This window comes from Bombus vancouverensis, chromosome 14 (assembly GCF_051014615.1).
Source record: "Bombus vancouverensis nearcticus chromosome 14, iyBomVanc1_principal, whole genome shotgun sequence".
Taxonomy (NCBI): Eukaryota; Metazoa; Arthropoda; class Insecta; order Hymenoptera; family Apidae; genus Bombus; species Bombus vancouverensis.
Genome location: NC_134924.1, coordinates 9,146,709 through 9,172,204, shown reverse-complemented (window position 1 = coordinate 9,172,204; position 25,496 = coordinate 9,146,709). Strand labels below are relative to the sequence as shown.

Genomic DNA, 25,496 nt, shown 5'->3' with positions numbered 1-25,496 from the left:
CACATTCACGTAGCGACGCTTATTTTCGTACTCTTTCAGTTTCTCTTCTTTTCTTGCCACGTGTTCTTCGTTGTTTAATACTTTTTTGGATTCCTAAGATGGAATTTTGTAGTATTATCGTTTTTTAGGTGTTTTTTTTTTCTTTTTATATCTTTTTAAATAGCTTTGTCGAGGCGAAGCACGCGATCTCGCGTGGATTCGCGTCTGCGTCACTGCTGCAACCATTCGAACACAGGCGCGCGCCAGATAGAGAAATCGATCCAGTCACCTGCCTTCGCACCCCCGCGATTACGTCCCCTTTATCGCCAAGTTGCAGTCCTACACTGGTCCCTTTTTCTCCTCCAAACATACCAGAAACTTTTATCAGGTAAAATACGTTTCTACTATCGTTTTATCGACCGCAACACGCGTTCGTTTAATTTCAATCGCACCGCTACCCTAAAGCAATTTTGTAATTTAATTGGGTACACGGATTTGTTCGTAACGATTCGATCGTTTCGTCTTTCGTCCCTGCGAATATTCGAAAATCACCGATCGAGATATCGTTTGCTCTGTAATTCACCTGCCTTTCAACAGTTTCTTTCTTCGATCTCGCAACAATTCTTCTGGCTATCGATACATTAAATTTTTATTTCCATTCTTCTACATCATCAGAAAATAAGAATTCTCGAAAGAATACGCGTTAGTCACGTTTCCACGTAAACGACGTGGCGACGTCACAATGAACAGATTGCTTTGATTCGATTGTTATGACACGTTGACGGGTCGAAGGCAGGTGTCGACGAGATCGATCGGCCTAGCGCGTATTACAGGATACGGAAGGTATATTTAAAGGTAGGTTCCGGTGTCGTCGTAGATATATTTCGATTAACAAGCGGCTCGGTGTGGCGATCGAACATCCGCGCGCAAAGTGCACGTATTCCGGAGAATGACTTCACCGCTCGCAAGTGTGCATCGTATTTAGATGATATCGATTGCTAGTCGTACGTCATAGGTCGGCCTAGAATCGACCCCTCGTGACACACTTACAGTCTGGTTCACGGTGCTTTAGCACGAAAGTCGCTACGAAATCCGTGGGATTGTTTAGCTCGACAACTGTTGCGGATGATCAAGGAACGACTTTTTACAGCTACGAATCGAACAAAGTAATTTCCTTCTTCCCTCCCTCTCAAATTTCCTTCCCCTGTTCTATCTTCCTCCCCTCAGTTCCGGAAAAATGGGTTCCATTAGCCTGGCTCTTTAAATAGATACAGTGACGTAATACACGAAAATGATAGGAGAAAAATAGGGCAGGTACACTTTTCTTTGTTTTCTGACTTCGCTTTGTTCGCTCGTTTTTATTATTCAATCGTTTTATGATCAGAAAATCTTAATATGGCATAATCGTGGAATAAAAACAACCGGTTAGATCGAAAGATGTAAAGTAAGGAAATTATAGAATCTCGAATCACCGATTCAGAGTCGGATATCTAAAGTTTAGAATAGACCACTTGATCACCAATGTAGACACGTGACTATCTTATCAACGTTTCGAAACGTTTTCCGAAACGAAGCAACGATAACAGGTAACGATCTGAAAGGCTCGTTTACTAATGCAGCTCTGTCGTAAATTCCACGGTACCTGGTAATCTCTTAAAGACCGTAATTGCAGCTCATTGGATCAAGGATAATGATATTACGGAATAATTGTCAAACCTCATGCGATCGAAGTTACGTGATCGCACGGAAGCTTCTTACATAACGCGTCTTCAGACGGCTTTCCGTCATTAGACGATGATATATATCACGTTTAACGAGCATCGGTCGACGGATTCTATTTCTCGTTGGTCGCAATGAATTCCCAAACGCGCCAACATCGCTCGATCGAAACAATGATGTCAGCGATTTCAAAAATGATAAAGAATAAAACTATTATATAATTTTCATCGTAAAAAGATTACTCAACGAACATTGGTAGCATCGTGTTCGATTTCGTTAACAGTAGATCCGTCGCTACCTCTGATTAATTATTACAAATCGAATCTACGTTAGAACATCGATATCAGCTATGGCGATTTTTCAGAAGTTTTCAAATTTGTTCGTGTCTTTTGGATTTTCCCGGGGACTGAGCTCTGCGTCGGAAGGGGATGAAAAGATGAGAGGGCGCCGCTCTCCCAAACAGGTCGATACGACCTGCGCGCTCATTCTCCATCGACGACTGTGCTGGAATGGACCCGTGCTGATTCTGCAGTTGCAAAACATATCACGAACAGAGGTCTCGCGTTTTATGTCGTTCGTCCTAGTCGCGGCGATCGAACGAGGAAAAATCCACAAATAAAACGAGGAAATGCAGGTGGTTGACAATGGAGTAACGTGAAATTCATTGGTGTTTTCATTATCATCTGTGTACCGTGGCCTTGTCATTTTAGTAACTAAAATCGAGTAAAGTGCAAAAGGAGTAAAAAATACAGAAAATGGGAACCAGATTCGCAGCATGTGAGTACTAGAAAAATGACGCGATGTTTTGTATATTTATTTACGTATAACTGCTCTTTTTCAGATTCATTGAAGTTAACTAATCTGCACGACTACTATCAGAGACTTCTTCACGGTAGTCAACCTGTACCTTCCGGTCTCGACATGGCAAACACAGTGAAATTTTTTTCTCAAATGCTGCTGTGTAATAATCGCAATATCGTTTTATCCGTGTCTGTTGAAAATCGTTTGATAATTTATGCTTTGTTTCACAGCTCTGTTAAAAGAAGTTCGCGAAGCACCTTTCGAAATGATCAAGTCTCAGAAGTACGACGCAGAACGTATGGCTCTTTACCCGAATTTGGATTACAAACAGCTGTACAACGCGCTCACTCAGCTGATCGATGTTGTTTCCTCTATTCACACCGGTTTGCAAGGTCTGTCCTATATTTTGCTTTTATTCGATCGTTTGCAATTCAAAATCCATGTTTCAGTGTTTGGACAGGCATTGCTTCAGTGTCTCGCGTGTCTCTTGCCTTTTTTGGACCACGATATGATCGACAATGTACCTTATCTCACGGCCAGCTCGATCTCGGTACTTCCAGTGGAACTTCATCAAGATATCGTCAACTATCTCTGTTTCTACATTCTACCATTCACCATCAGTAGGTGTCTTCGTTTCGTGCAATAGATGCACAGACTAAAACATGTTTGATTATTTCAAATATGTTGCTTTAATTATAGCAAGGAAAACCGAGGATGGAACGGAGAACGCAGCTAGTCAGTCGATAGCGGCTGTTATCATGATGATCTTTCAATACTCCACTAACCCAGGTTCTAATTTTCATCGTTATATTTTTATAAAAATGCAGAGATGTATTCGTAATTAAAGATTGCGAAAAAATTGTCTAAACGTCTATGATTGTTTAGCTCACCATTGTCAACTATTGGAATGTCTAATGGCACTGAAACCAGGCGTGGTAAAAGACATTCTTTGCGTGGTGGCTTACGGCACAGCACCGGCAAGAGCTTCAGCAGCTAAATTACTGTTCTACTACTGGCCATCGTTCAATCCAAATCTCTTCGATCGCAGGGCGGTTCTAATGAAATTCGCAAGTGCGTTTCCCCACGGGGTTTTGATAATATCGCTGAAACCTTCGTTCGATAAAATACAAAATATGAATTTAACATATGCAGATGATTTGGCACCGTTCGTCTGTCAAAGAGATTCTTGTCCAAATGCGGGCAACGCCGAAGCTGGCAAAGTTTGTTACGATCATCGAATATCTATCACATTCGCTACAGAAACACCGCCACCTATGTATCTGTGTATCGAATGCGCGAATGAAATACACAGGGCGCATCCTAATCAAATGTTCTACGATATTTTGCATCCCATGCAACAGGTGTCGATGATATGCGAAAATAAGGTGAGTCGAATGGTTTTTAGTTGAAAATTAATCTAAAATAAATTCAGTCACGAGAATGGGTCTTTCTATCGAGAATTTAATCCCGTCTGACACGTCTTAACGTTTCTAAATTACGTCAGAACTGTAAAGCCACGGACAAGTCGGCGATCAGCGTCTGTTTCTCCACCGAATGCGCCAGCTACAACGGAAACCATCCGATTCGCTATTGCCAGAAATGTCACACTAATCGACACGATAAAGGCCGAGGTGAGGACCACGTGTATCATACGGCGTTGCCTCACATATCGAAATTGGATCCTCAGACGCAGACCTATATGGTACAAGCGATCGTCAGGTGAGACACCTAACTTCCAACTCATTTTCTATTTGCTAAAAGATCCTGTATCGCTTAACGTTCGAAAGATATCGGAACAAGGATGGGGACTATGGTTGGGACAAGGGACACTAACAGTCGTTGTAATTTGCACGAGTTTAATGAGACGTTGTCGCGACTAGAGACGAGAGATTCGCTCACACGGATCTCTGATACGTTTAAACATTGAGAATTTCAATCGATTAAATATCCTAAATTTTGAGCGTACGCCTGTCTAAATATATAATAGTAAGAAAGATACAGAGTCTCTTGTCTCTAGCGTATCGTCGATGTCAAAGTCCTTTCTGCGACAGAAGCGTTTTTTGATGACGTGAACGTATGCGACGCACGTTGATGCAGTTCGATTGGTTTCATTCGTGTTTACCAACCCACAGATCGCGACCATGATCGTACGTTATGTATTAATTATGTGTTAATTTCTGATATACACGGTAACTGTGCGATATTAAAAGATTTCCATTGAAAAGAAGACAAATTTATCGTTAAAAATTGTAGTTAACGGGACAGTTAATTATTTATTTAGAGGTAACAGGTCGCATCCAAACGATGGTTGTTAATCACTATCCACGATGTCCAATCTTCGATGTGTTCGAAAGTAACACGATGACGCGTACTAACGAATGATCGCAGGATCATTGTTGCTTTGCGTGTTTGTTCGTGCTGGTCCATCCTGCTTGGTAAGACATTATGCTGTAACCACGTTCAATGGAAACTTAGGATACATCGAAGCAACTCTTCTGCTATATTTTCGTGTAGCATAAATTGTCGATTACAGTAATTTCCATTAAACGTGGTTAATCGATGCTCCATATTATTGTGTTTGAATATTCACAGAAACGATCGAGATGTCGCATGTCACCCTATACCGATCAAGAATGTATCTTCCACGTTCCTTTCTATCATACTTGATAATAAATTGTTTCGCGTACATCTCGATCCGTCATTGACGCTAAAGCCTCCAGACTTCGAAAATCTCTATGGATTCATCGGGGATATAATCTCAAAATAAGAAATTTGTCTTTGCAAAAATTTCAAAATTCTAGAGATTTTAGATCCGGCGTTAACGTGATTCACCGATTCGCGAATTAAAGGAGTCGAGATGCGATAACCAACGTGAACAAACTTTCGCTAAATCGCTTCTATCGACTATCGAAAACGTTGAATGAAAAGCGCAGCACCGAAGTCGCCTCGAAAATCGTGGAGAGCGTTCGAAACCGGATGGCGGCTAGCGTGGACAAGTTTTTCTTCGAGTTATCCACAAGCGAAAGACACGTGACTCCGAAGCATTCAGCCTCACAGTAGAGAGCATAGGAAAAGTGCACCTTAAAGTTGCAATGCGAGGACACCACGCCGTATCACGTCCTGGATACGACGCACCAGCAGCTTGGTACCGTTTCTACAAATAAAAACGGACCCACTGGTGCAGGCTTGAATAGATACCCATTACCCGAGACACACTGGTATGCTGCACGAACAGAGACACTCTTTTAACGGGATATCCGGGGATCTGTTTTTTCTCTGTTTTTTTTTTCTTCAATTGTTATTTTCATAATAGAATCGCGGACTCTATGAAACACTGATATTTTTGATATCTTCTATTCACTGATATTTCTTTCTTTCTTTCTTTCTTTCTTTTTTTTTTTTTTATTTTATAGTCTAGAATGTTATTTCTCGAATGTGGACACATCAATACTGCATGTAGTTTTGATATCTTGAAACTAGCATGAGTCCCCGTAGTTAGAATTATAGAACACGGAACAGTGAATTACATTTGCTGTCATTTGAGATAGGAATTCTTTCAAGATTTCTCTCGACGATCTAATTGTCTATATACTATTATAAATGGATATAATTTCTTATGGTGAGCACGATCTAAAGTCGCGTCTGATCGAACAGACGTTGTGGTCGACGTAGATTAATCGGATTTCTATTTTGGAACATTTGTAACACAGAATGTCCGAATAGTAGATCGACATTGTCGTTGTTTAATATAGAATTTTATGAACTGTTTCACGATCGATACCGTCACACGATTCTTTATTATCTTTTGTGATACAAAAGGGTGTGATATTCTGCCGAGTATAAGTAAGGAAAGGATCGTGAAGGAATTCAAATCACCATTGAACGTGGAAGCTTCGATTCTTCGACGTTCGGTGCTCTTTCATTTTCTCGCTCGCCTGAAATCGTTAGTGGAAGCTTCGAATCGCGGCACGATCAAAATTGGAAACAACGTCGAAAGTAATAGTTGCACTGAAATTTGTTCCTTTATTTGCATTTAAATTTCACTTTCGATCAAATTCACTCTTTCTCTAATTATTACCATAACTCGAGATACGAACGAAACTATCTATCGGGTAATGTTTCAATATGAAACAACGAGAACCTTCGTCTATCGATTCCAAGTGATAGATTTAACCGAGAGAGTGTCGATCTCAGTTAAAAATCATATTTAACGATCTGTTGAAAAAATTATCGCGTGAAAAATTGCCAGTGTTTAGCCGACCACAACCAGACGTGGCCGTAGATCGCGTTTGACATCCCACTGACCAGGTTTCCTCTCTACTTGCAGCCTGCTTAAGGAAGCTGAACCGCTAAGTATGGATAGTAACCGAGACATCTTGGAAATAAATACTAATAAGGGAAGCGCAGGATTCCCAGGGAGCGGCGGTGGGAGCAGCGGGGGTGGTTCTGGTAGCGGGAGCGGTGGACAATTCGATTCGGCTACCTTGGAGGAGAGACAGCTACTTGGAAGATACGGTGTCTGGCTGCTGGTCGGGCTTTGCACGCCGAATCAAGAAACCTCGATCGAAATACTCGGCCGTTTATTGTCAATGCTATTTCATTGGTTTCATGTTACTGCCTACTCTTTCGATGGTACTAAAAAAAGCCTTATGCACCTTATCTTTTCTGTTGGTAATTTAACACTTCGCATATTTATACACTTAATGAACGTAGAACGTAGATGAGCAGTGAATGGGCGGCGGAGGGTCTTGGATAATGTCGAGTAACGACGATGATGTCACGATGTCGCTTCGAATCTTTTAAAGGGATTGCCGACAAATTTCAAATAATTGCAAAACGATAAGAATTCCTTTCTTTGACGTTTTGAAGGCTTTTTAGTTTTTTTAAACTTCTCTTTTCTTTATTAGACCTTATCCTGCTGACAAACACATCCAATGTACATTCTTACGAGTGTGTGCATTTCGGTGTTCAGACGTTGTTCATCCACGAGAACAACAGCTCGTCCACTGTAACTGCAGCCTGAGTCGAAGCAACACGTGACACGAGCGTCGTACTCGACGAGATTCGAAGCATCTCGAGCCCATCACTAGACCGTAGGTAGTGTTTGGCCGCGATCGTAGGCACATTCGAGCGGATCGCCGATTTTTCCATTGGTTTTCGTTCTTTTTCTTTCGCTTTGTCTTCAGATGCTTTCGACACAATTACTACTCCATGTTTTACACTCTATACGATATTTAACGTTAGACAAAGTGGTGGCTAGAAAAGAACGAAACAGAGAAAATGAATAATCCTCATGGTTAGGTAAAAAGACATTTACATGTTACACATTTGTTAGTGTTTTGACAAGAGCTTGATCGTGAACACTATCGCCGTTCGTCATATTCCAATTGAATAGCTTTCAATGTTGTCTTCCTGTTTCTCTCTCTAAATTCTCCCTATATTTTTTTTTTTTTTGTGTGTGTGTCTACTATAAATTGTATCAGTAAATCAATGTATTCGATGTTACCTGTGTTGAACTCGTTGTCGTAGAGGCGTCAGCTTTGCAGCTGTTCCAGCTTGTTTCTCCGATCTTTCTATATTTCATTTCTTATCGTTTCACAGTTTATTCCCTTACTTCGTCACTGTGTAGTTTGAAGTACGTCTATAGAATTTTCTTCTCTCATAGATAGAATTGATATTTGATGTTACGTGAATACACAGCCCTCGGCTATCGAGTTTCGACCATCCGAAACTTTTAACAACAAGTTGAACAGCATAAAGAAAAGAGTACAATTTGCTGTTTGTAACATAGTACTGTTGCCTGGAAAAATGACATCTTTTACATTCGATGGTCAGGGACTGTAGAAAATTCTTGATATTCGACGACGATCTGCTAGGTTGACGCCTATGCGTTAAGTTGCCTTTACGTGTGCATGTCACACACACACACACACACGAAGAGCTTCCACTGAAATCTCAGAAATAAGGAACAAGAGTGCGTCTGCGTCGCGGCTGATCGAGTCTCTCAAAGATCGATGCATAGAATGACGACGCTGAAAGAATAGAGTGCGAAGTTTCTATGCATCGAAGTAGTGATTCTTTCTCGAGAATAGCCATGTTAAAACTCGCGAAGAATTTTCCAAATAAGAATACAATTCGATCGATCGGTTTCTCAAAATTCCATCGGTGATCGATTCAGAGATTCAATGATACTTTCTGCATGCTGTCGAAGTAACACTGCCAATACAGATTCAATAGCTTTGTACCTTTCCCGTGTTTGCTGTGTGATCCAAAATTCCGCTTTTGTATCGTTTCCATTCGAAAACACACGAACTGATAAAGTACCCGGTTACTACGGTAAATTCGACCAGTGATATTCTCAAACGTACTTTAAGAGATGTTTTCTTAGGAACAACGTCTGATCTATCGCGATGTTTTACCATAGGGCAAGCAGAGAGTGCATTGGAGAAATTGAAAACCGAATACGTCTGTGGATGGCTGTCGGAAGTGATGAAAACTCATTACGAAGTTTTTATTTCCTGTCTTCTTCCACATCCGGCGGACTACGTTCGAGTCGGAGGACACTGGTGCGAATGTTGAAAATTCTTGTTAGGAATTCGAGGAGTAATAAAATTAATTTAGCCATAGAAATTAATTTAAAAAAAAATAGATACCCGAATAAAGTTGATTTTGACAAACGAATGATTGCAATTAAGGGAAACATTGGCCTCGAGGACGTCGCACTTAAAAGATGGCCTAAATCGCTTGTTCTGCTTAGTCCCCTACGAAGTAATTACCCCAGACGTTTGGGACTACGTGATGCCACACTGGATGGAGGCCATGGTGAACGACGTACCGGAGTACGAGCTGCACGAATTAAAGATGATTTTATGGTACGAAATACTTCGCTCAAGAACGATTATTGCCTGGAAAATTCTTGGTGAAAATTTTGAAAACTATTCGATTATCGTCTCCAGTAAAATTTTGGATCGGGACATGAGTCCTCTAGGCTTCGACGCTAAGAAGATGTACAATTTCGTGGCGAAACGATTTGTCAACACTTGCGCAAAGGTTCAAGAACAAGCTCTGAATTGGCTGCAAACGCTAACTATGTTGGAGATCAGCATTCCTCTGTGCCAACTGTTTTCCATGTTCAGCGATGGCGTGGCTGTTATGGGTACCATGAACATTGCCGAGTCTGAGCAGAAGCCTAGCAAAGGAAAGAAGAAGAAGGACGAGGAAGGAAATACTATTTGTACGTCGAAATGACAATTACCGATTCGTAAAGGAAGTGAATTTTCACGTTTTCGCGATAGTGGAAGGTTTACTAATGTGTAAAATGTACAGGTTCTGTGGTCGAAAACGAATCAGGAAAATCGACGCCATTGTCCGACGATGTTGTGCCAACACCGAGACACATGGAATTCACTACCAATTCGGAGTTGAATTTATCCTGTTGCATTCTTATGCTCGATATATTATTGAAACAGGTGCATCCATTTTTGCGGATACAAATCTAAGAGTAGAATATGATTACGAAGGAATGAACGAGAAATCTAATGAAATGTATCAAATATTACAGATGGAATTGCAGAACATAGATAAGCACACAGGGATTAACACGTGGGTTTGCAGGGACGCGTGTCGATTGATGAAATCGATCGTTGCCTCGAATTGGAACAACTGCCACGTGTGCAACGCGGTCGCTGAGTGTACTTACTGTGAATCTAGCGTGATCTGGCATCAATTATGCCTGCAATTGGTCACTTACATGGCACCGGAAAATCCAGCTTATCCGCCTGACGTGAGTCCCTTACGCTAACATTCGGCGATGATCAGATAACCAGATCGCTTAAAGTCTCTTTGTAATTTTCTGTTTAAATCCAACTGTCTTCTAACGTTCAGAAAATCGTCGACGAAAGTGCGGAGGATCATGGACGTAAAAGTCCAGAGACAGCGCGAAAAGGAGACTCAAAATCCGACGTGGTAATTAGTATGCCAGTGCCGGAAATGCACTCGGTCGGTGGCGTTCTTGCACACATGCCTCAGGTATACTGCCATAATAAACTTCACTCGTTGACAAATTTGAGATGTTCTATTATCTTGTTACACGATCTTGTTACACTGCCTAAGAGACACAGCGTCTTTCTTTCTATCTCTCTGTGCGAAACACTTTCTGCAACAACAAAATACGCAGCATGCTGTTCGTCTAACAAAAACAAAAAAAAATACAAACTGTGTGTGCCTCTCTCTGTCTCTCTTCTTCTACTGCAAAATGGCGTTGTGTGAACCATTAACACGGTAGGCTAATCTATGTGACCGGAGGTAGCTACTTTGATCGTTTATATCAGTTCTTCGAACAGATCATGACAGCCACAGTAGAGACAGTTTCGGAGCAGCTGGATCTCGCAGCTATCATGCCAACGGAAAAGGTCATGTCAGCTGTTGCTCGAGCAGTTACCCTTTCTGAGACTGACGTAGGTAAGACAAAAATTCGCCTGGTTCTACCTCTCGTATTTTTGAAATCGATCGAACGTGGTTAATCGAAAAATAATTATCAAATTTCGAACACCGAGTTCGATGTCGAATTTTAAAATTACTGAAAATCATGTAAAATTGCAGTGAACGTAGAATTAACTTAAATTACTTGAATTTTCTGAATTACGTCGATACCTTCGATCAACGCAACTTCGAATTTATCGACCAAGGGAAATCGTGCGATTGATGCCTGACCAAGCATGGGTCTATTCTACTTCGGTTCGCGAAATATTCGAATCCCATAAATCCACAGATTTAATATTTGCCTAGCTATCGTACCAATCTCTCCATAGACATCAAGCACCTTTAGTAAGGATCAGGAATCTCTGTTGCAGCCACAGCCACCGTGAGCGTAGCCAAACCTCGACTGATAGGAGAAAACGATCAACCATTGAATCTAAGTCCAGAAAATGAGGCGGACGACTTCTGGCACACCTCCGTTGGAAAGTTTCGATTTAATATCGAGGATCTTCCTGAACAACTACAGTACATACACAAACTTTTGAAGGTACAGTATTTGTAAAAACTGATGATACTTTAGGAGATGAAACTGTTCTCTATTTGTCCGATTCATAGGAGATAATGACGATTGACAAGCCTGACATACTCTACTATATGCTTCAATGTTTAAACGTGATGTGCCTTTACGGAGATGCTTTCAACATGGCGGTGAAGGATCATCAAGGATTCTTCATATGGTGCCAAGAAAATTTATTGATAAAAAAGTAAGTAAGGTTATTCCTTATGAACTTTAATATGTGAATCTAACATCTTCCATGAAAGATGATATTTATCTATTCCTTGTCAACGACATCTTTATACTTCCAGATGAATAGAAACATCAGGTATTCGTTGCACCTCAGTAACAATATTTCTCCGTTTTAGTGATTTTAAATGATTTTCTCGAATTAAATTGTGCTTCTTTCCTTCTACAGTCTATGGGAACTCCTAAACGCCGAACACTCTCACATAGCCCAGGTCACCGTGCCGTTGTTACTCCACTGCGTGACTTTACCCTGTGGAACGGACACTTTCTGGCGTCTGATTCAGGAAGAATTCCATAATTCGGATTGGCGCGTTCGATTCGTGGCAGGTATAACGATTAAACACTGTAGGACGAAGGAGGTCGGCTAACTGAAAGAAATCAATTCCTCAATTTATTAACGCTCAACAGTCGAAAGAGTCACACTAATAGCTAGATTTATGGACTCCACTCCTCTAAGAAATGTTATGAGTCTGCAAGCTGCTCTAGCAAACGCGTTCTGTTATCTGGTCGCGAGTATGGACGACAGCAACGTATATGTTGCTCAGAGAGCCACTTTGTACCTTGGTACCATCCATGATACAGCTATGAGAGTAAGATTTGCATACATAACTAGTCGTATCTATTAATTTATTCTGACACAATATATTTAATTGTTTAATTTAAATATCTCTAGTCTCTGATTCTCTGCTTGGAAACTCAATTCGATACAGTGATAGTCGATCGTCCAATGGTACTCCAATCGCTGTATCAGTTACACAATAGCCTCAGCGACAGACATGTTTTAACTTGGGAATTTTTCTTGAATCGTTTCGACGCTTTGTTTCTCGAGGCTCAAATTAATTTGGAACGATCCGGAGATGTACCCTATCTACGTGGTCAGTTTGTAAACTCAGCTGTAAAATTGAATTTGCCGAAGTGGTCATAGTACACTATGTATACTAATCGATGAATCGATTCGCAGATCTCAGAAACACGGACCTGAACAGCGAAATCTTCATGAAGAAGGTGCACAGAGCGCAGGAAGCTCTGTCCCAGTCGGATGGAAGCGGAACAAACTCTATAAAGACGCTGAGCGCGAGTTTTGGCACGAAATGGCCCTACAAACGCACCATGTCAGCGCCGGCGTCGATGATTCCGCGACAGGATACTAAACAAGGTACACGAATCTCATGGTTCATCAACGACATATCGTGATTCACTTCAAATTGATTACTGTCGGCGATGAATCATGAAAGTCTAAAGGATACAGTAAAGAGTCGGACTCAAAGATATAGGAGTCCGAGTCAGAGAATGTCCCTCTGATCTTGACTTGCAAAGTTGAAAGTCACGTCAGATTACAGACTTATCATATTCTTTCAGAATACCGTTAAAGTCGAATGAATCCTTAAAGAGAGCTGAGGATTCCGACATTAGTAGAATTATAGTCCTTACACAGGGTATGATCCATGTGATCGATTTATACTTTCGAGACATCCTGTATATTCCAAAATTCTATTACCAAAGGAGAATCCCTAACTCTCGAAGGACTTTACGATCGACAATTCGCGATCTCTATCGACTCTCTTGCTGGCTACATAGCTTTAGAGTTACAGAAAGCTAGTCGATCGTCCATGTAAAAACCACGTCTAAAACCACTTCACGTCCTCACCTGTCACACGCGTTTTTCAATTGTGTTGCACTGTGTCGAACCGCGCAGAAAAGGAGAAGGTGTACAGCCGGCAATACTCGGCGCCTATCCTGAAGCGCAAGAGCTCCAGATTCGGACTGGGTCAGTTGCTGGGGTCCACCCCACCTAATAACAGTATACCAGGTAGAGTAGCGTTGCTGATGTTAGCCTTAGACGTGGCCGTTCTCCTCTGTGTTATCTGTGTTCTCACGTATACACGTACACATATACACCCCCCTTTGCCCCCTCTGTGTACGCGAAACGCGATAATGTTTGGGGATGTTCGATGTGGAACCTTTGTGGTAAGTTTGATGGTTCGTCAGCCTCCTTTTAAGGAGCTCGCTTTAGACATTTTCTTTTTATATATAAACTAACTAAACTAAAAAGGTTAAAGGTGTTTCCTTTGTCGTGATGATCGATTTGATTATACGGGAATTTGGTTCTTGTATTGCGTAGGTTTTGTGCTATGAAGCTAATTGTAAGCGATGAGTTTCGTTCGAGGGAAATGACAATTTCAGAATTGAGAGTACTCTTTTGTTCCCCCGTTGTTTTGAGCATAGTTTGTCCGTATGAACGACGATTTTGATTGAGATTTTTAGAAGTTGAAAGAGAATGTTTTCTGTGTAGTTGTAGCGAGTAGAAATTAGCGTGTAGTTTCTTTGGACAATTTATCTGTTGATCGATGGATTTCTTCTTCTTGGTAGTGGGTAGATCGCTTACCCTAATAACTGTGAATGTTCGTAGATAGTTTCCCGGTGTTGACCAACGTAAGGTAGATTTGTAACCTTAGAAATTCGTTGATGACATCGAGAGAGGCTTTGCTTGTGCATGATCGCAGATAACGAAAGTCTTAGAAAATTTTTAAATGCAAGCGATGGTGGTAAGATTTCTATAAACTTCGATCGTTTTATTTCGTTCGATTAACTTTGATTAAGGACCATATTTACTAGCGTTCGGTATTACAGATGGTCACGTTCATTCTTTAAACATGGTGGACGAGGCTAGCGCATTACCAGGGTACACTCACAGAATCGTGGATTTGGAAGAAGCTGACAAAGAAACCATGCATTTGCTGGTCTTCTTGTTGATGCAATTCCTTTCTAGACAGGACCAGGTAAATGAACAATTGTTTTTTTTTCTTTAATTGATTCATCCAAAATCCTCCGTTATTAATAGAAAATATTGATAAACACAGGCTTATCCAACGGATGAGAAACCCCTGTCAAAAACGCAAGGAATCGTGCTACGCCATTTGTATCTTCTACTAGGTTACAACCAAACTGAACGCACTTTTCATACTTCTCCACAACGATTAAGGTATTCTATAATAATAATAATAATAAAAAGGAAAATAGAAAGAAGAAACAACACCAATTACCAAAGTAAAAATTCCGTGGTTCTCTTCAGAGTTTCCCCTGTATTCAACGTTTTCATCGCGAATCTTCCTCAACTACTAGACCAGAATCACGTGATGGGATGGGTGATGACACCTCCGGTTCTAGCTATCCTTCAACATTGTCCTTGTCCACCGCAAGGTGTGCCTCCATCTGATCATCAAACACCAACTTACAGTCTCTGGTATCTCGAACCCCATAACAGACGATCTTGGTTAATGTCTCTTCTCGTCATACTGTACAAGGTGTGATGGACAATCTTTTAAATATCTTTCTATCCTTTTCATAGAATTGTTTTCATTTCTCATTGTGCCTAGTGTCAGTATGGCCAGCAACCGTGGTGTAGCCAGTTGCAAGTGTTGATCAAGATCGTATTAAACACCCTGGACACGCAGCATCATCAATGCAAAAGAATTCCAGCTACCGTAGTGATGGGTGGTCCGCCATCCAGATCACGTGGTATACACAGATAATAATTCTGAAATAAAAAGTACATTCCTACAAGAAAACTGGACTTCACAAAACGTTCTGTTGAATTTCAGATGTGTCACAACCGTCTCTGGGCGTAGACCATGAGTTAATGGGTATGGGAGATATGAACACCGAGAGTCCTCCAATGAGGACTCCCATGGTATCGGTTCATCAACGGAGTCCAGGACCGACGCATGGTCAGATGGAGACTCATTGGGAAGAAAGCACAACGACCTGCCGTTATACGAACAAACACTCCAGGTTATTTGATCTACACATTTCCTAGTTCTTAGCAATACTGCATCCTAGTCAATATCATAGATTCCCCATGGAAAGGTAGAGCATTAGGCTACTTCAGCTTGGAATGTTTCACGTTGACGTCTTTGCGAATTCTGCACTTCTTGAATTCTGTTTCAGATTTTTATCATCGTCATCTCATTTAGAATGATCATGTTCTTTTAAGAATAGCTGAAGCAAGTTGTCATAAGATTATTCAAAATTTATTTTTTACTTTATTTTATAGTGATCTTAGAATCATTTTCACGATACGACTCAAGACCAGGGGAACAAAGATATCGATACTTCTACCATTCTCTCGTATTTTACTATAGGCATGAAACGAAGTAGCAATAGCAAAAGCTAAGAGATACGACCTATGAGGTGGCCTTTCTTACATCAAGTAGAATTTCCTTCCCTTCTTTTAATCGAATAGTCAATCTAGCAGATTCTAGGCTCTAGAGTTACCTAGAGTATCTTGAGAATATACAGTCCAGGACCCAGAGAGAATTACATCATGACACATCCGTGCCTGTGCTTACACCAGTAGCTGCTTGTTACAATTTCCGCTATTGTGAATGCTCTGCAAAGCTACTCGATCAATGCGGATGATACGGAGTCCGAGCTGGCTGCAATACCCGAGAGCCCAAAATCTGACAGCACCTTGCATGGCAGCAGTGGTGGATCGCTCGGCGAACTGGAGGAAACCCCGACTGCTGTTACCAGAAGTGTTTCGCTCCATGGATCTAGAACCACCACCGACGTCTTGACGAAAATGGATTGGAACAATCAAAACATCATCAGGAAATCTGAAGGAATCAGCCGACCCACTTGGTTTCTTGGTAGCGAGGAGGATTCTCATCAGGTATTTAGAAGATTCAACTTAAAACAATTCAGAATGTCATTTCTTTTGCCACCAATAAACCTTCTTTGGCGCTAATTAGCTTTCTATTATTTTTCTATAGAGTACAAAAATTGGTCCCCAAAAGAAGTGGAGCGTCCACGAGGGCGTAAAAATGATGGTGACGAGTACTTTGCTAAGTGGTCAACCAGATCTACAAAGGTACTCTCCTGTGTCAAGAATCGAGAAAATGTCAGAAAGGGCAGAAAAAGGGATTCTAGAGAAAGCGATTCCAGAGAAGCCAGCGCCAGAAAAAGCAGCCCAAGAAAGAAACATCACTGTACAGATAGCTTTCAACGGAGACACTGCTTCCTCGAAGCCTTTCGAGTTATGCAGCGCTCTCGCAACCACTCTGCCAGCTCAAGTTCAAAAGTAAAATTATCCATTTCGTTACTATAACACGTCACTGTAACATTTTCGTACTGACGAAGACGAATGTGATTACGCTACAGATTCGAGCTGCAAAAAGAAAAGATACCCCCAACAAGCGGTAATTCAGATTCGCCAAATACTAAACAACTGGGTCGTCAGAAGCGTATAGAGCAAAGTGTGACCATAGCTTCGCCTGTGTCTCCAAGTCAAGTGGTTACAGTCACGAGCAGTGACCATTCGAGCTCTCCAGCAGTCAGTTCGGTATCTTCGCAAGTCACGAGCACCGACAATGGCCAGCAGCCGAGCTGGCACGGGTCTCCCTATCCCTTAACCACGCCAACGGTTGAAAGACTTCTACCAATTGGAACTACCATTCGTCCAGTTGGTAAGTATCTTTGTTAACAAAAGACAAATGGAATTTTCATCGACTCGATAATTTTATAGTTCCACGACCAAGCGTAGGTCAACGAATTCTTCGTTGCGAGGATACTTACGGTTCGCCTGAATCACCTTTGTCCAAGATGGATGTGTTAACAGTCAGTGAGTATTTGTAGATTTTCAAACGCTATACTGTTTCACAATTCTAGCTACTATTTCGAAGATATAGAAAAAAACACAATGTCGAATGAGAAAGAAATGAAATAACTTTTTCAGGCTCCTCGTTCGATCAGGATAGTGAAACGTGTATGTCCAGCGACGTAACGAGTCCTAGAAGCATATCGCAGTTGGAATTTCCTATGCCTGAACGATTGTTACCTATCGGACCTCACAGAGACTTCAGTGGTTTGGTCGAGCACGTTCGTCAGGCGCTCGGTGTCCAAGAAATCGGTAGTAAAATTGTATTATTCAATAGAAAAAGTCAGTATAATTTTTAAATTGATAATAATACCCTGTCAAATTTGTCAGATTCCAATAGATTTAGCAATAACAATGAAAATGGTAAAGGCGAAGCACAGCCGCCGGTGAAGCAAGATAGCACAACGTCTGAGAATATGGTAAAAAGTACTTTTCATTTCGCAAGTTCTACTATCTACACAAAAAATAAGAAATGCCGATTTTTCAGTCGGCATCTCTAGTTCCAACGTCGAACGAGATACACTCAAGTAGATCAGCGAGTCCGAGAAGACTGACCAAGCAGGTAGCTCTAGAATCACCGCCTCCAGCGATGGAATCCTCAGATTACCCTTCTCGAGTGTTCGATCCTGATCGAAGAGGTAGAGTAAAGGATCACGTTCGTATTCAACGAGACAGGCCTCGAAAGGATAGTATCAGTGGACACGATGGCCCATTATCCAGACGTACAGACTCTTGGTAAACTTTAGAAGACACTCCTAACACTTTTATTCGAGATTTAAGATCGTACATTACGATCTTCTTTTATCGTTCATAGGTCTGGTGCTCAACTGCAACCTAACTTCGATGTCGCATCCCAGCAAGCCTACCACGCTGATTTTAGCTTGAAGCAAAGTTTATTCCGCATCGGAGACGACTGCATTTACGAGAGGTAGCTTTTAGTTTGGTGTTAATAATAAATGTTTATTTTTGCATGATACACAATTTGGTTTCTACATTTGTCGTAGGTGTTCGGAATGTGGGACGATAAAGGAGGAATATTCCGACGAGGAACTCGGTTTATGCATCATCAACCTAGGCACGTTCATCCATCGTGAACCATCCTTGGCAGCTCCGCTCTTGCCAGAAATCCTACGTGTCGTGACAAAGTCTGACTCGAATTTTATTTTACCGTTCTATTTCCAAATAACATAACACTGCAAAAACGTGTCTCGATGATATATTTTCGTTTGCAGGGTGGCCCTCAATGCGATGTACCCTTGGCAAAGCGAGACCAACATGCATTTGCCCGGTGGCGCAATCAGCGTTGCGCATCAATTCCTCCGTTGTGTTCTACATCAACTGGCGCCTAATGGAGTTTTCTTGCAGATGTTCCAAACGCATTTAAATGGTGCGAAGATTTTACAACCTCTTCTATGGAACCTATGACAACCCATTTCATTTTCCAGAATCTACAAGAATGCAGTTCTTCAAGAGTGTTACTCAGGCCTTGGTCGACTTCAACGAATTAAACCCGATAGCACCTCTGCAATTATTGCTCGAGGTACTTTTATGCGTATTTCAAGTCTGCAAGTTTGCTATAAACGTCATGACTAACGCAATTTATGCAAGAAATCGCACCTTGGTCATAAAATTCACAAAAGGAGATTGAGAGTAAAATATCGATAAGACAATCTTTTACGAAACATATATCCAGATATGAGTGCTTGTTACGATCAATAAGAATTGCCACTGATCGCTATCAACCTATAATGATCACGAATGATCGTATCCTCATATTTCAGGCTCTAAACGCAAAGAAATCTCTGCCAATGGAGCGCCTGCCGATAATACTATACAACATAGCGTGCTACCTGGACTGTCTGCCGCTAGAAGCAGGTCTGGGTCCAGGTGCAGCAACCTGGAGCGGTCTTCTGACGCAGTTCGATGGCCTGTTCCGTAGGCTGGTGCTGATGCTCTCATCCATCGAAGACACCACTTCGTTATTAAGGATCATGATTTCTTTATTGAAGGTCCCGAGCATTCAACAGTCGAAGGTCAGCTGTTCGCCGCTCGTAAATAACCTGTCCGTGGATGTTCGCGATTATTATCGTTGCGGCACGATCGTCGTCGCTATAGGGAAGACGTAAATGTGCCGGAGGATTTATTCCTTCTGGCTGACCGATGCAATGATCGGGAATTTTCGATGACTAAGAGATCGTTTGATGCTCGTTCGAGACAGATTTATGATACGGTTTTACAGCGAGTTTCTGTTTTATGATCTTGGATCTGGTTTAGCTAAATTATTTGGAAACTCGTGTTTTCATTAAAAAAAATATCAATTTTTTCACCTGACAAGGTTATGGTTAGACAATGGCCCAGGAAGGAATTTTTTTTAATGCTTTATAGATCTTTGTTGGAAAAATATCTAGTTGGGATACTTTTACAGGGCATGCTGGATCCCTTTGCCAAGGTATTGAGCTACGCCATTCAGAATTCTACTATAAAGTATAGTTACCTGACGGATCTGTGCTACCTCTGTCACAGAGCCTTCACTAGAGACAGAGACAAACACTTCTTTGGAAGAACCATCGTGTTCGAATTAATTCAAGCCATCAAATTCAAAACCACGATACCGGATTCGAATTTTCTGTTGCTTCTGCACTTCGTGCTTCAGGTAAGGGGAAAGATTGTTAAAAAGTAATGATCGGATAATTTATGGTTCGAATATGATTAGGACATTGGAGGCTCGTTACCTAACACGATCGCTTTGGAGAACGTCCAAACGGACGTATCGCCAATTTACAATACGAACGCCTCCGAGTCACTGAAGAATCAGCTGTCAGATGTGCTCGATTTCTTGGCAGACTTTCACACTTTGAGTAAAGTGAAGGTAGTCGAAATAACATTAAATAATAGTCCTACCCACGACAAATAACGAGACTAATAATTTTTAAATGAATTTTCCGATGATGTAGAGCTACAGCAAGGGAATGCAGGCTGGACTAAACGAGGATACATTGGGTGGTATATTGAAATGTGGTCTCGCGCAATATGTAGCGATAGAAATTACTAGAGGCAATAATATAGAGAACAGAGCTGTCGCTCGATATCTTCCATGGCTCTATAGCGCACCTTCGATGATACAGCAAGGGTAATTAAAGATTAATTACTAAGATAACTTCAACAACGCTGAAGTTAATGTCATTTTCAGAGCTCGAGAGTACGTAGACTGTATAGGACACATCAGATTACTATCCTGGCTCTTATTAGGCTCTCTCACGCACACTGCAATGTATGCTGGCAATAATAATACGCACACCCACGGGCCATCGATTCCATCTGCCCAACCGATACCGCAGGAAGTATCTTGCCATGTTGCAGATCACGTGCAAGTCATATTTTCTGGATTCCCAGAACAATCTAAAGCATCGGTCTTACACATGTCTTCGTTGTTTCATGCTTTCATATTGTGTCAAGTACGTACCTGTGTATATTAATTAACATCTTTGGATACAATTTGACAGTATCGTTGTTGTTTGTATTTAGTTGTGGACAATGTATTTGGAAGAGTTGTCGAAAAACAATCCATCGAATAGCGAGGGCCATAATATTACGATGAATATTTTATTGGAGTTCTGGGGCAAGATAACGCCCTGTATATTGGAATTGATTCAATTCTCAAAAGTAGTAAGTTCATAGAAGTCCTCAGAAGTAGAGCTCCTCCTTTCTCAAATAAAAAATTGCCTTTGCAGTTGGCTGAGATGGTGAATTTGCATTTCCTGAGCCTACTCGAGGCTCTTCTTGAGTGTGGGTCCATCCTGTTAAGTAAATTGTTACCCCTTTGGAGTCCCATACTACATTCGCATCATGTTCAGGTGAGACGAATCATTAAAGCGGCTCGTTTTCAGTTCCAATAATTCCGTTTTTGAAAGATGATCTTTACATGAAAAATTTATATATAATTAGCTACCAGGACATTTACAAGTGCGTTTGCAAAATTGTCGAGACTTTCCACCCAACAAAATGTCCGAACACTTTGCCTCCTCTCGTCGAGAATCAAATGCCACGCTCTTACGATGGTTGCATCGATTACAGTTCAAGATGGGGCAAATAGAAATGCAATCTTCTACGGCCACGCAATTTTATTCCATTTAAAAGAGATAAGTCGAAGAAAATAAACTGTCTAGTTGATCGGAAAGTGTTTTATAAAGTACGTTTTCGAAAACGTTGATTCCTATATTATTTTAGATGAATGTTGCATTCTGTATAACAATAATAATTTGTTAATTGTTACAAAATATATTTATTATATTAAAATTTCGTAGTCATTTGTTTATTCCATGTAGTGGAAATTTTGATTATTGCAAATAAGACACGCAGGTAAGACGCAAAAACTTTACCAAGTGGAATTTTGCACACGTCACGTTCCGCTTATCACAAGACTCGTAATTTTATTCGATCCAACGCGATAACAGGATTTGCAATAAAAGGCAAGCGATTAATTTTGATAAGACCATTAGTCATCGTGTACATATTACGTCCAAGGAATTTGAGTTACTTGCATAATGAGATGTTTAGGGAATTTTTTCGGTAACTAGACCTAGTGATATTTATTTCTAGTGAAGATCAGTAGAATTTTACTCTAGTGTATAAGTTTTCGATTTAATATATCGATTTATCCATAATGTAAACAACTTCCAACAATTTCAGCCTAAATTTGACTGACTTTCTAATAAAAAATATAACATTGATCGTGTTTTTCACCTAGATATCAAAAATATGACCAATCTAGTTGGAAAATATTTGGAGAACATATCACTTTCGATAAAACTACTTTTATTCATAATCTATATGTTAATTTTATGCGTTTTACGCATTTGATGTATTTCTTATGAAATTTCTGATGCTATCTTCAATTTGTTTTAACTGAGAAATCCATCGTTTTAATTTCTCGTGCCATAGTAGCTCGGTTTAGGAACTGTATATATACCACAGTTTTGTAACTAGCATTAATGACGTGAAAAACGAGGTTAGAAATGCTTTCGATTTATTAAACGTGAAAAATTATACATTTCTCATGCTCGACAGAGTGGAATGTATACAGTACGTGTATGCATATATATTTCAATTAAAAGTAAAAGTACCGTGGAATGTGAAGCATTTCGGTGTTTGGTCGTAGTTATACGGTACTTATTTTTCTCTCGCGGTCTTAATAAAAGTGCATCGTTGCTGCACTCTTTTGTATTTTATTCGTTTCTCTTTCATTGTTAAACTGTTATCTCCAGCATAAGTCTTTCATTGAAAAATACTTTTCAATATCCAATGCAGTGAATCGAACATAAAAAAATTCAATTTCTATAATTTTGTTTAATATTATACCAATGCTGTCTTTTTCCAGTTAAACGCGTTATTACGATGCCGTTTAAGTTTCATTTGAAGAAAAGTCGACAATATAATGTGGTCTCCAAAAATCAGTATGTGATCTGCATAGAACTGTTGGATACCACCTCCATAGAATGCACACTGAGTATTGATAGCCTTGGTCAGGAGTGTTTGGACAATGTGACTCAACGTTTAGGATTAGGACAGCCTGAATTCTTTGGTCTACGTTATATTTCGAGGCATGATTCTCCATCTCCAAGATGGGTTGACATGGACAAACCATTGAAGAAACAATTGGAAAAAGAAGCCAAAAATTTCAGTCTATATTTGAGGGTCATGTACTATGTTACTGATGTGCAACTCATTCAAGATGAAATGACAAGGTATGTAATATCTTAAATATTTCGATATCATTCAACTATTACCATTTATTTCTTTAATATCATGTTTTTAGGTATCATTATTATCTTCAATTGAAAAGCGATGTTTTGGAAAGTAGATTTCAGTGTAATTCTAGGCAAGCAACTCTTTTAGCAAGTTACTTGATGCAAGCAGAATTTGGTAACTATGATGCAGAACGACATACAATGGAGTGCTTGCAACAATGTACATTATTTCCCAAGGTAATTAAAGACAGCTACCAATAAAAGAATTATTAGATACGTCTTATTTGATTCTTACTTCATTTTATTATTCAGGATGTTATTCAAGCAGATCCTGGAGGGCCGGATTCTCTTTTGCATACTGCTGTATGTCAATACAAGAATCTGGTTGGTGTTACTCAGCCTGCAGCAGAGGAACTATACATTTCTATTGTTATGCAGCTAGAGGGATATGGAAATGAAACATTTTCTACTAAGGTATTCACATTGATCCTATAGTTTGCATAGTCTTTAACACAACAACAAGTTTGAGAACTTTGACTTACAGGACAATGGAAATAATGAAGTGATACTAGGAATATCTGTCAATGGGATTATGGTCATCTATCCTAACACACAGACAACACAATTCTATAGGTATTTATTTCGTAAAAATATATTACATGCTGAATTAGCAACTATAGTGGAGATTTATATATGCTTCAGATGGAAAGATATAAGCAACGTGATCAATCACAAAAAGACGTTTAGAATAGAATGTCAAGCCGAAGGCGAGGAGCCAAAGCAATTCATATTTACCGAATCGCGCAATGCAAAATATGTGTGGCGTTTATGTATAGCACAGCACACATTTTACATGCAACATCAAGAATCTCGGCCAATGGAGAGATCAACTAATGGTTATTTCGTAAGTAGTATTTCATTCAAGCGCAACATTGCGCCAAGAACACGTCCAAGTAAAATCTCTGTATCATATTTTAGGACAGCGACACGAACGATTCGGGAGATCATGCGGTATCGGTAAATTTGGATAACAGAAATGCAGAGGGTCACACAAGATGGACTAGTTACAATGATCTCTCAACGTCACCGTATCCCGTTGTATCCGTGTCGTCTACTGACATCAACAACTTACGTGCCTTACTTCCGTCCTATAGACCAGCACCTGATTATGAAACTGCTGTCCAAATGAAATATAATAACGGAGGAAATCCACCCCAGCCTTATTACGCTAATCAATCCACGATTGTGGGAGCAGATATTTCGTGCCTTCTTGGTAACGTAGTCAATCGAAGTAGATATTGAAGTTACGAATTACGAGTTCTATCATCCAAGATCATACGAGATGAGAAACATAATCGTCCCGAGTATTATAAATGTTTTTAAGAAGCAGTATTTTCTAATAATTATTCGCATACAGATACACCTTCATAAGAAATAACAGAAAATCCTACATTCTGGATTAACATTTTACTGACCGCTTGCGATTCAACAGCATACGTACGTCCGACCGGCAGCTGAGGCACAGATTCTCCCTGACGCCGACTCTGTTTCGGTTTAGACTCTCCAATACCATTTTTTTCGTTCATCGCGAACAGTAAGTTTTTCAAATTGGTATAAAACTGTGAGAGCTTACAAAGCAACGCAACTGACACTCAATTGCTGAAGGTATCTTAGTACTAAATAACAAATTACTGCTCAAATAATGAGAAAGATGGTCGGCAACAAAAAGCCGATTAATAGGCTATCGGTCGGTAAGCGTCGGAGACAAAAAACCGATTAATTGGTTATCGGTCGGTAAAGTGTTAATGGTTAAGACTGACACGCACAATTTTACGAACTATTTGTTCTTTCACTCTATATATTAAAACGTACTATTTTTAAATATTAATATTTTGCGTAGCGCAGTTTCATTATGTTCACAAATAATTCCCTTTATTATAGATGGGAAAGTGATCTTTCTGATTATATCAGTTTTTTGACATAAACATTGTTATAATTTATAGCATATAGTAATGTATAGAGTGTCATATAAGAGCTAGATAACATCATACTGTAAATAAATGGTAATCTTATTTTTTTTTAATCAATATGTTAAATAAAATAAGATATTTATTATTATAACCAAAATAAAGTTTACTGATATCTGTCAATCTATGAACTGATTGAATTTACTAAATAAATATCCCAACAAATATTCTATAGAAATAGATTATATATAGATTATGTAAAGGTGACAAATACAAAGACATATTTTAATCTATTGAGGTCACATTATCGTATTTGTAATATGTAATTCTGGACCATGGATAAA

The 25,496-nt window shown here is 40.0% G+C and overlaps 2 protein-coding genes across 5 annotated transcripts; both read left to right on the top strand.

Moving 5' to 3' along the window:
- Positions 1-2,111: 2,111 nt before the first annotated feature.
- On the top strand, positions 2,112-21,734 carry unc79 (UNC-79 domain-containing protein). The gene is given in 48 exon segments (XM_076624220.1): positions 2,112-2,475; positions 2,540-2,659; positions 2,730-2,891; positions 2,949-3,119; positions 3,199-3,288; positions 3,385-3,570; positions 3,652-3,884; positions 4,004-4,218; positions 6,827-6,852; positions 6,907-7,131; positions 8,924-9,065; positions 9,195-9,371; positions 9,456-9,733; positions 9,826-9,968; positions 10,061-10,282; positions 10,384-10,527; positions 10,830-10,959; positions 11,352-11,524; positions 11,593-11,741; positions 11,952-12,109; positions 12,191-12,372; positions 12,456-12,657; positions 12,744-12,938; positions 13,479-13,592; positions 14,414-14,562; positions 14,644-14,765; positions 14,856-15,087; positions 15,160-15,301; positions 15,385-15,574; positions 16,181-16,454; positions 16,555-16,862; positions 16,943-17,247; positions 17,307-17,402; positions 17,517-17,690; positions 17,769-17,857; positions 17,926-18,173; positions 18,253-18,366; positions 18,443-18,583; positions 18,671-18,835; positions 18,837-18,978; positions 19,220-19,471; positions 19,864-20,091; positions 20,152-20,307; positions 20,393-20,568; positions 20,629-20,893; positions 20,964-21,104; positions 21,170-21,292; positions 21,384-21,734. Coding segments are annotated over 48 exon segments (8,280 nt in total). The 5' UTR covers positions 2,112-2,453; the 3' UTR covers positions 21,573-21,734.
- Positions 21,735-21,967: 233 nt separating this feature from the next.
- Pez (protein tyrosine phosphatase non-receptor pez) lies at positions 21,968-25,339 on the top strand. Of its 4 annotated transcripts, none has more exons than XM_033335915.2 (7): positions 21,968-22,007; positions 22,816-23,182; positions 23,254-23,422; positions 23,498-23,659; positions 23,730-23,818; positions 23,888-24,089; positions 24,164-25,339. In XM_033335915.2, exons 1-7 carry the CDS (start codon positions 21,983-21,985, stop codon positions 24,485-24,487), a joined length of 1,338 nt encoding a protein of 445 aa, XP_033191806.1. In that variant the 5' UTR covers positions 21,968-21,982; the 3' UTR covers positions 24,488-25,339. The 4 variants fall into 4 exon arrangements, with proteins under 4 accessions (XP_033191806.1, XP_033191831.1, XP_033191822.1 ...); XM_033335940.2 differs by lacking the exon at positions 21,968-22,007 and adding an exon at positions 22,291-22,446; XM_033335931.2 differs by lacking the exon at positions 21,968-22,007 and adding an exon at positions 22,312-22,520.
- Positions 25,340-25,496: the final 157 nt, after the last annotated feature.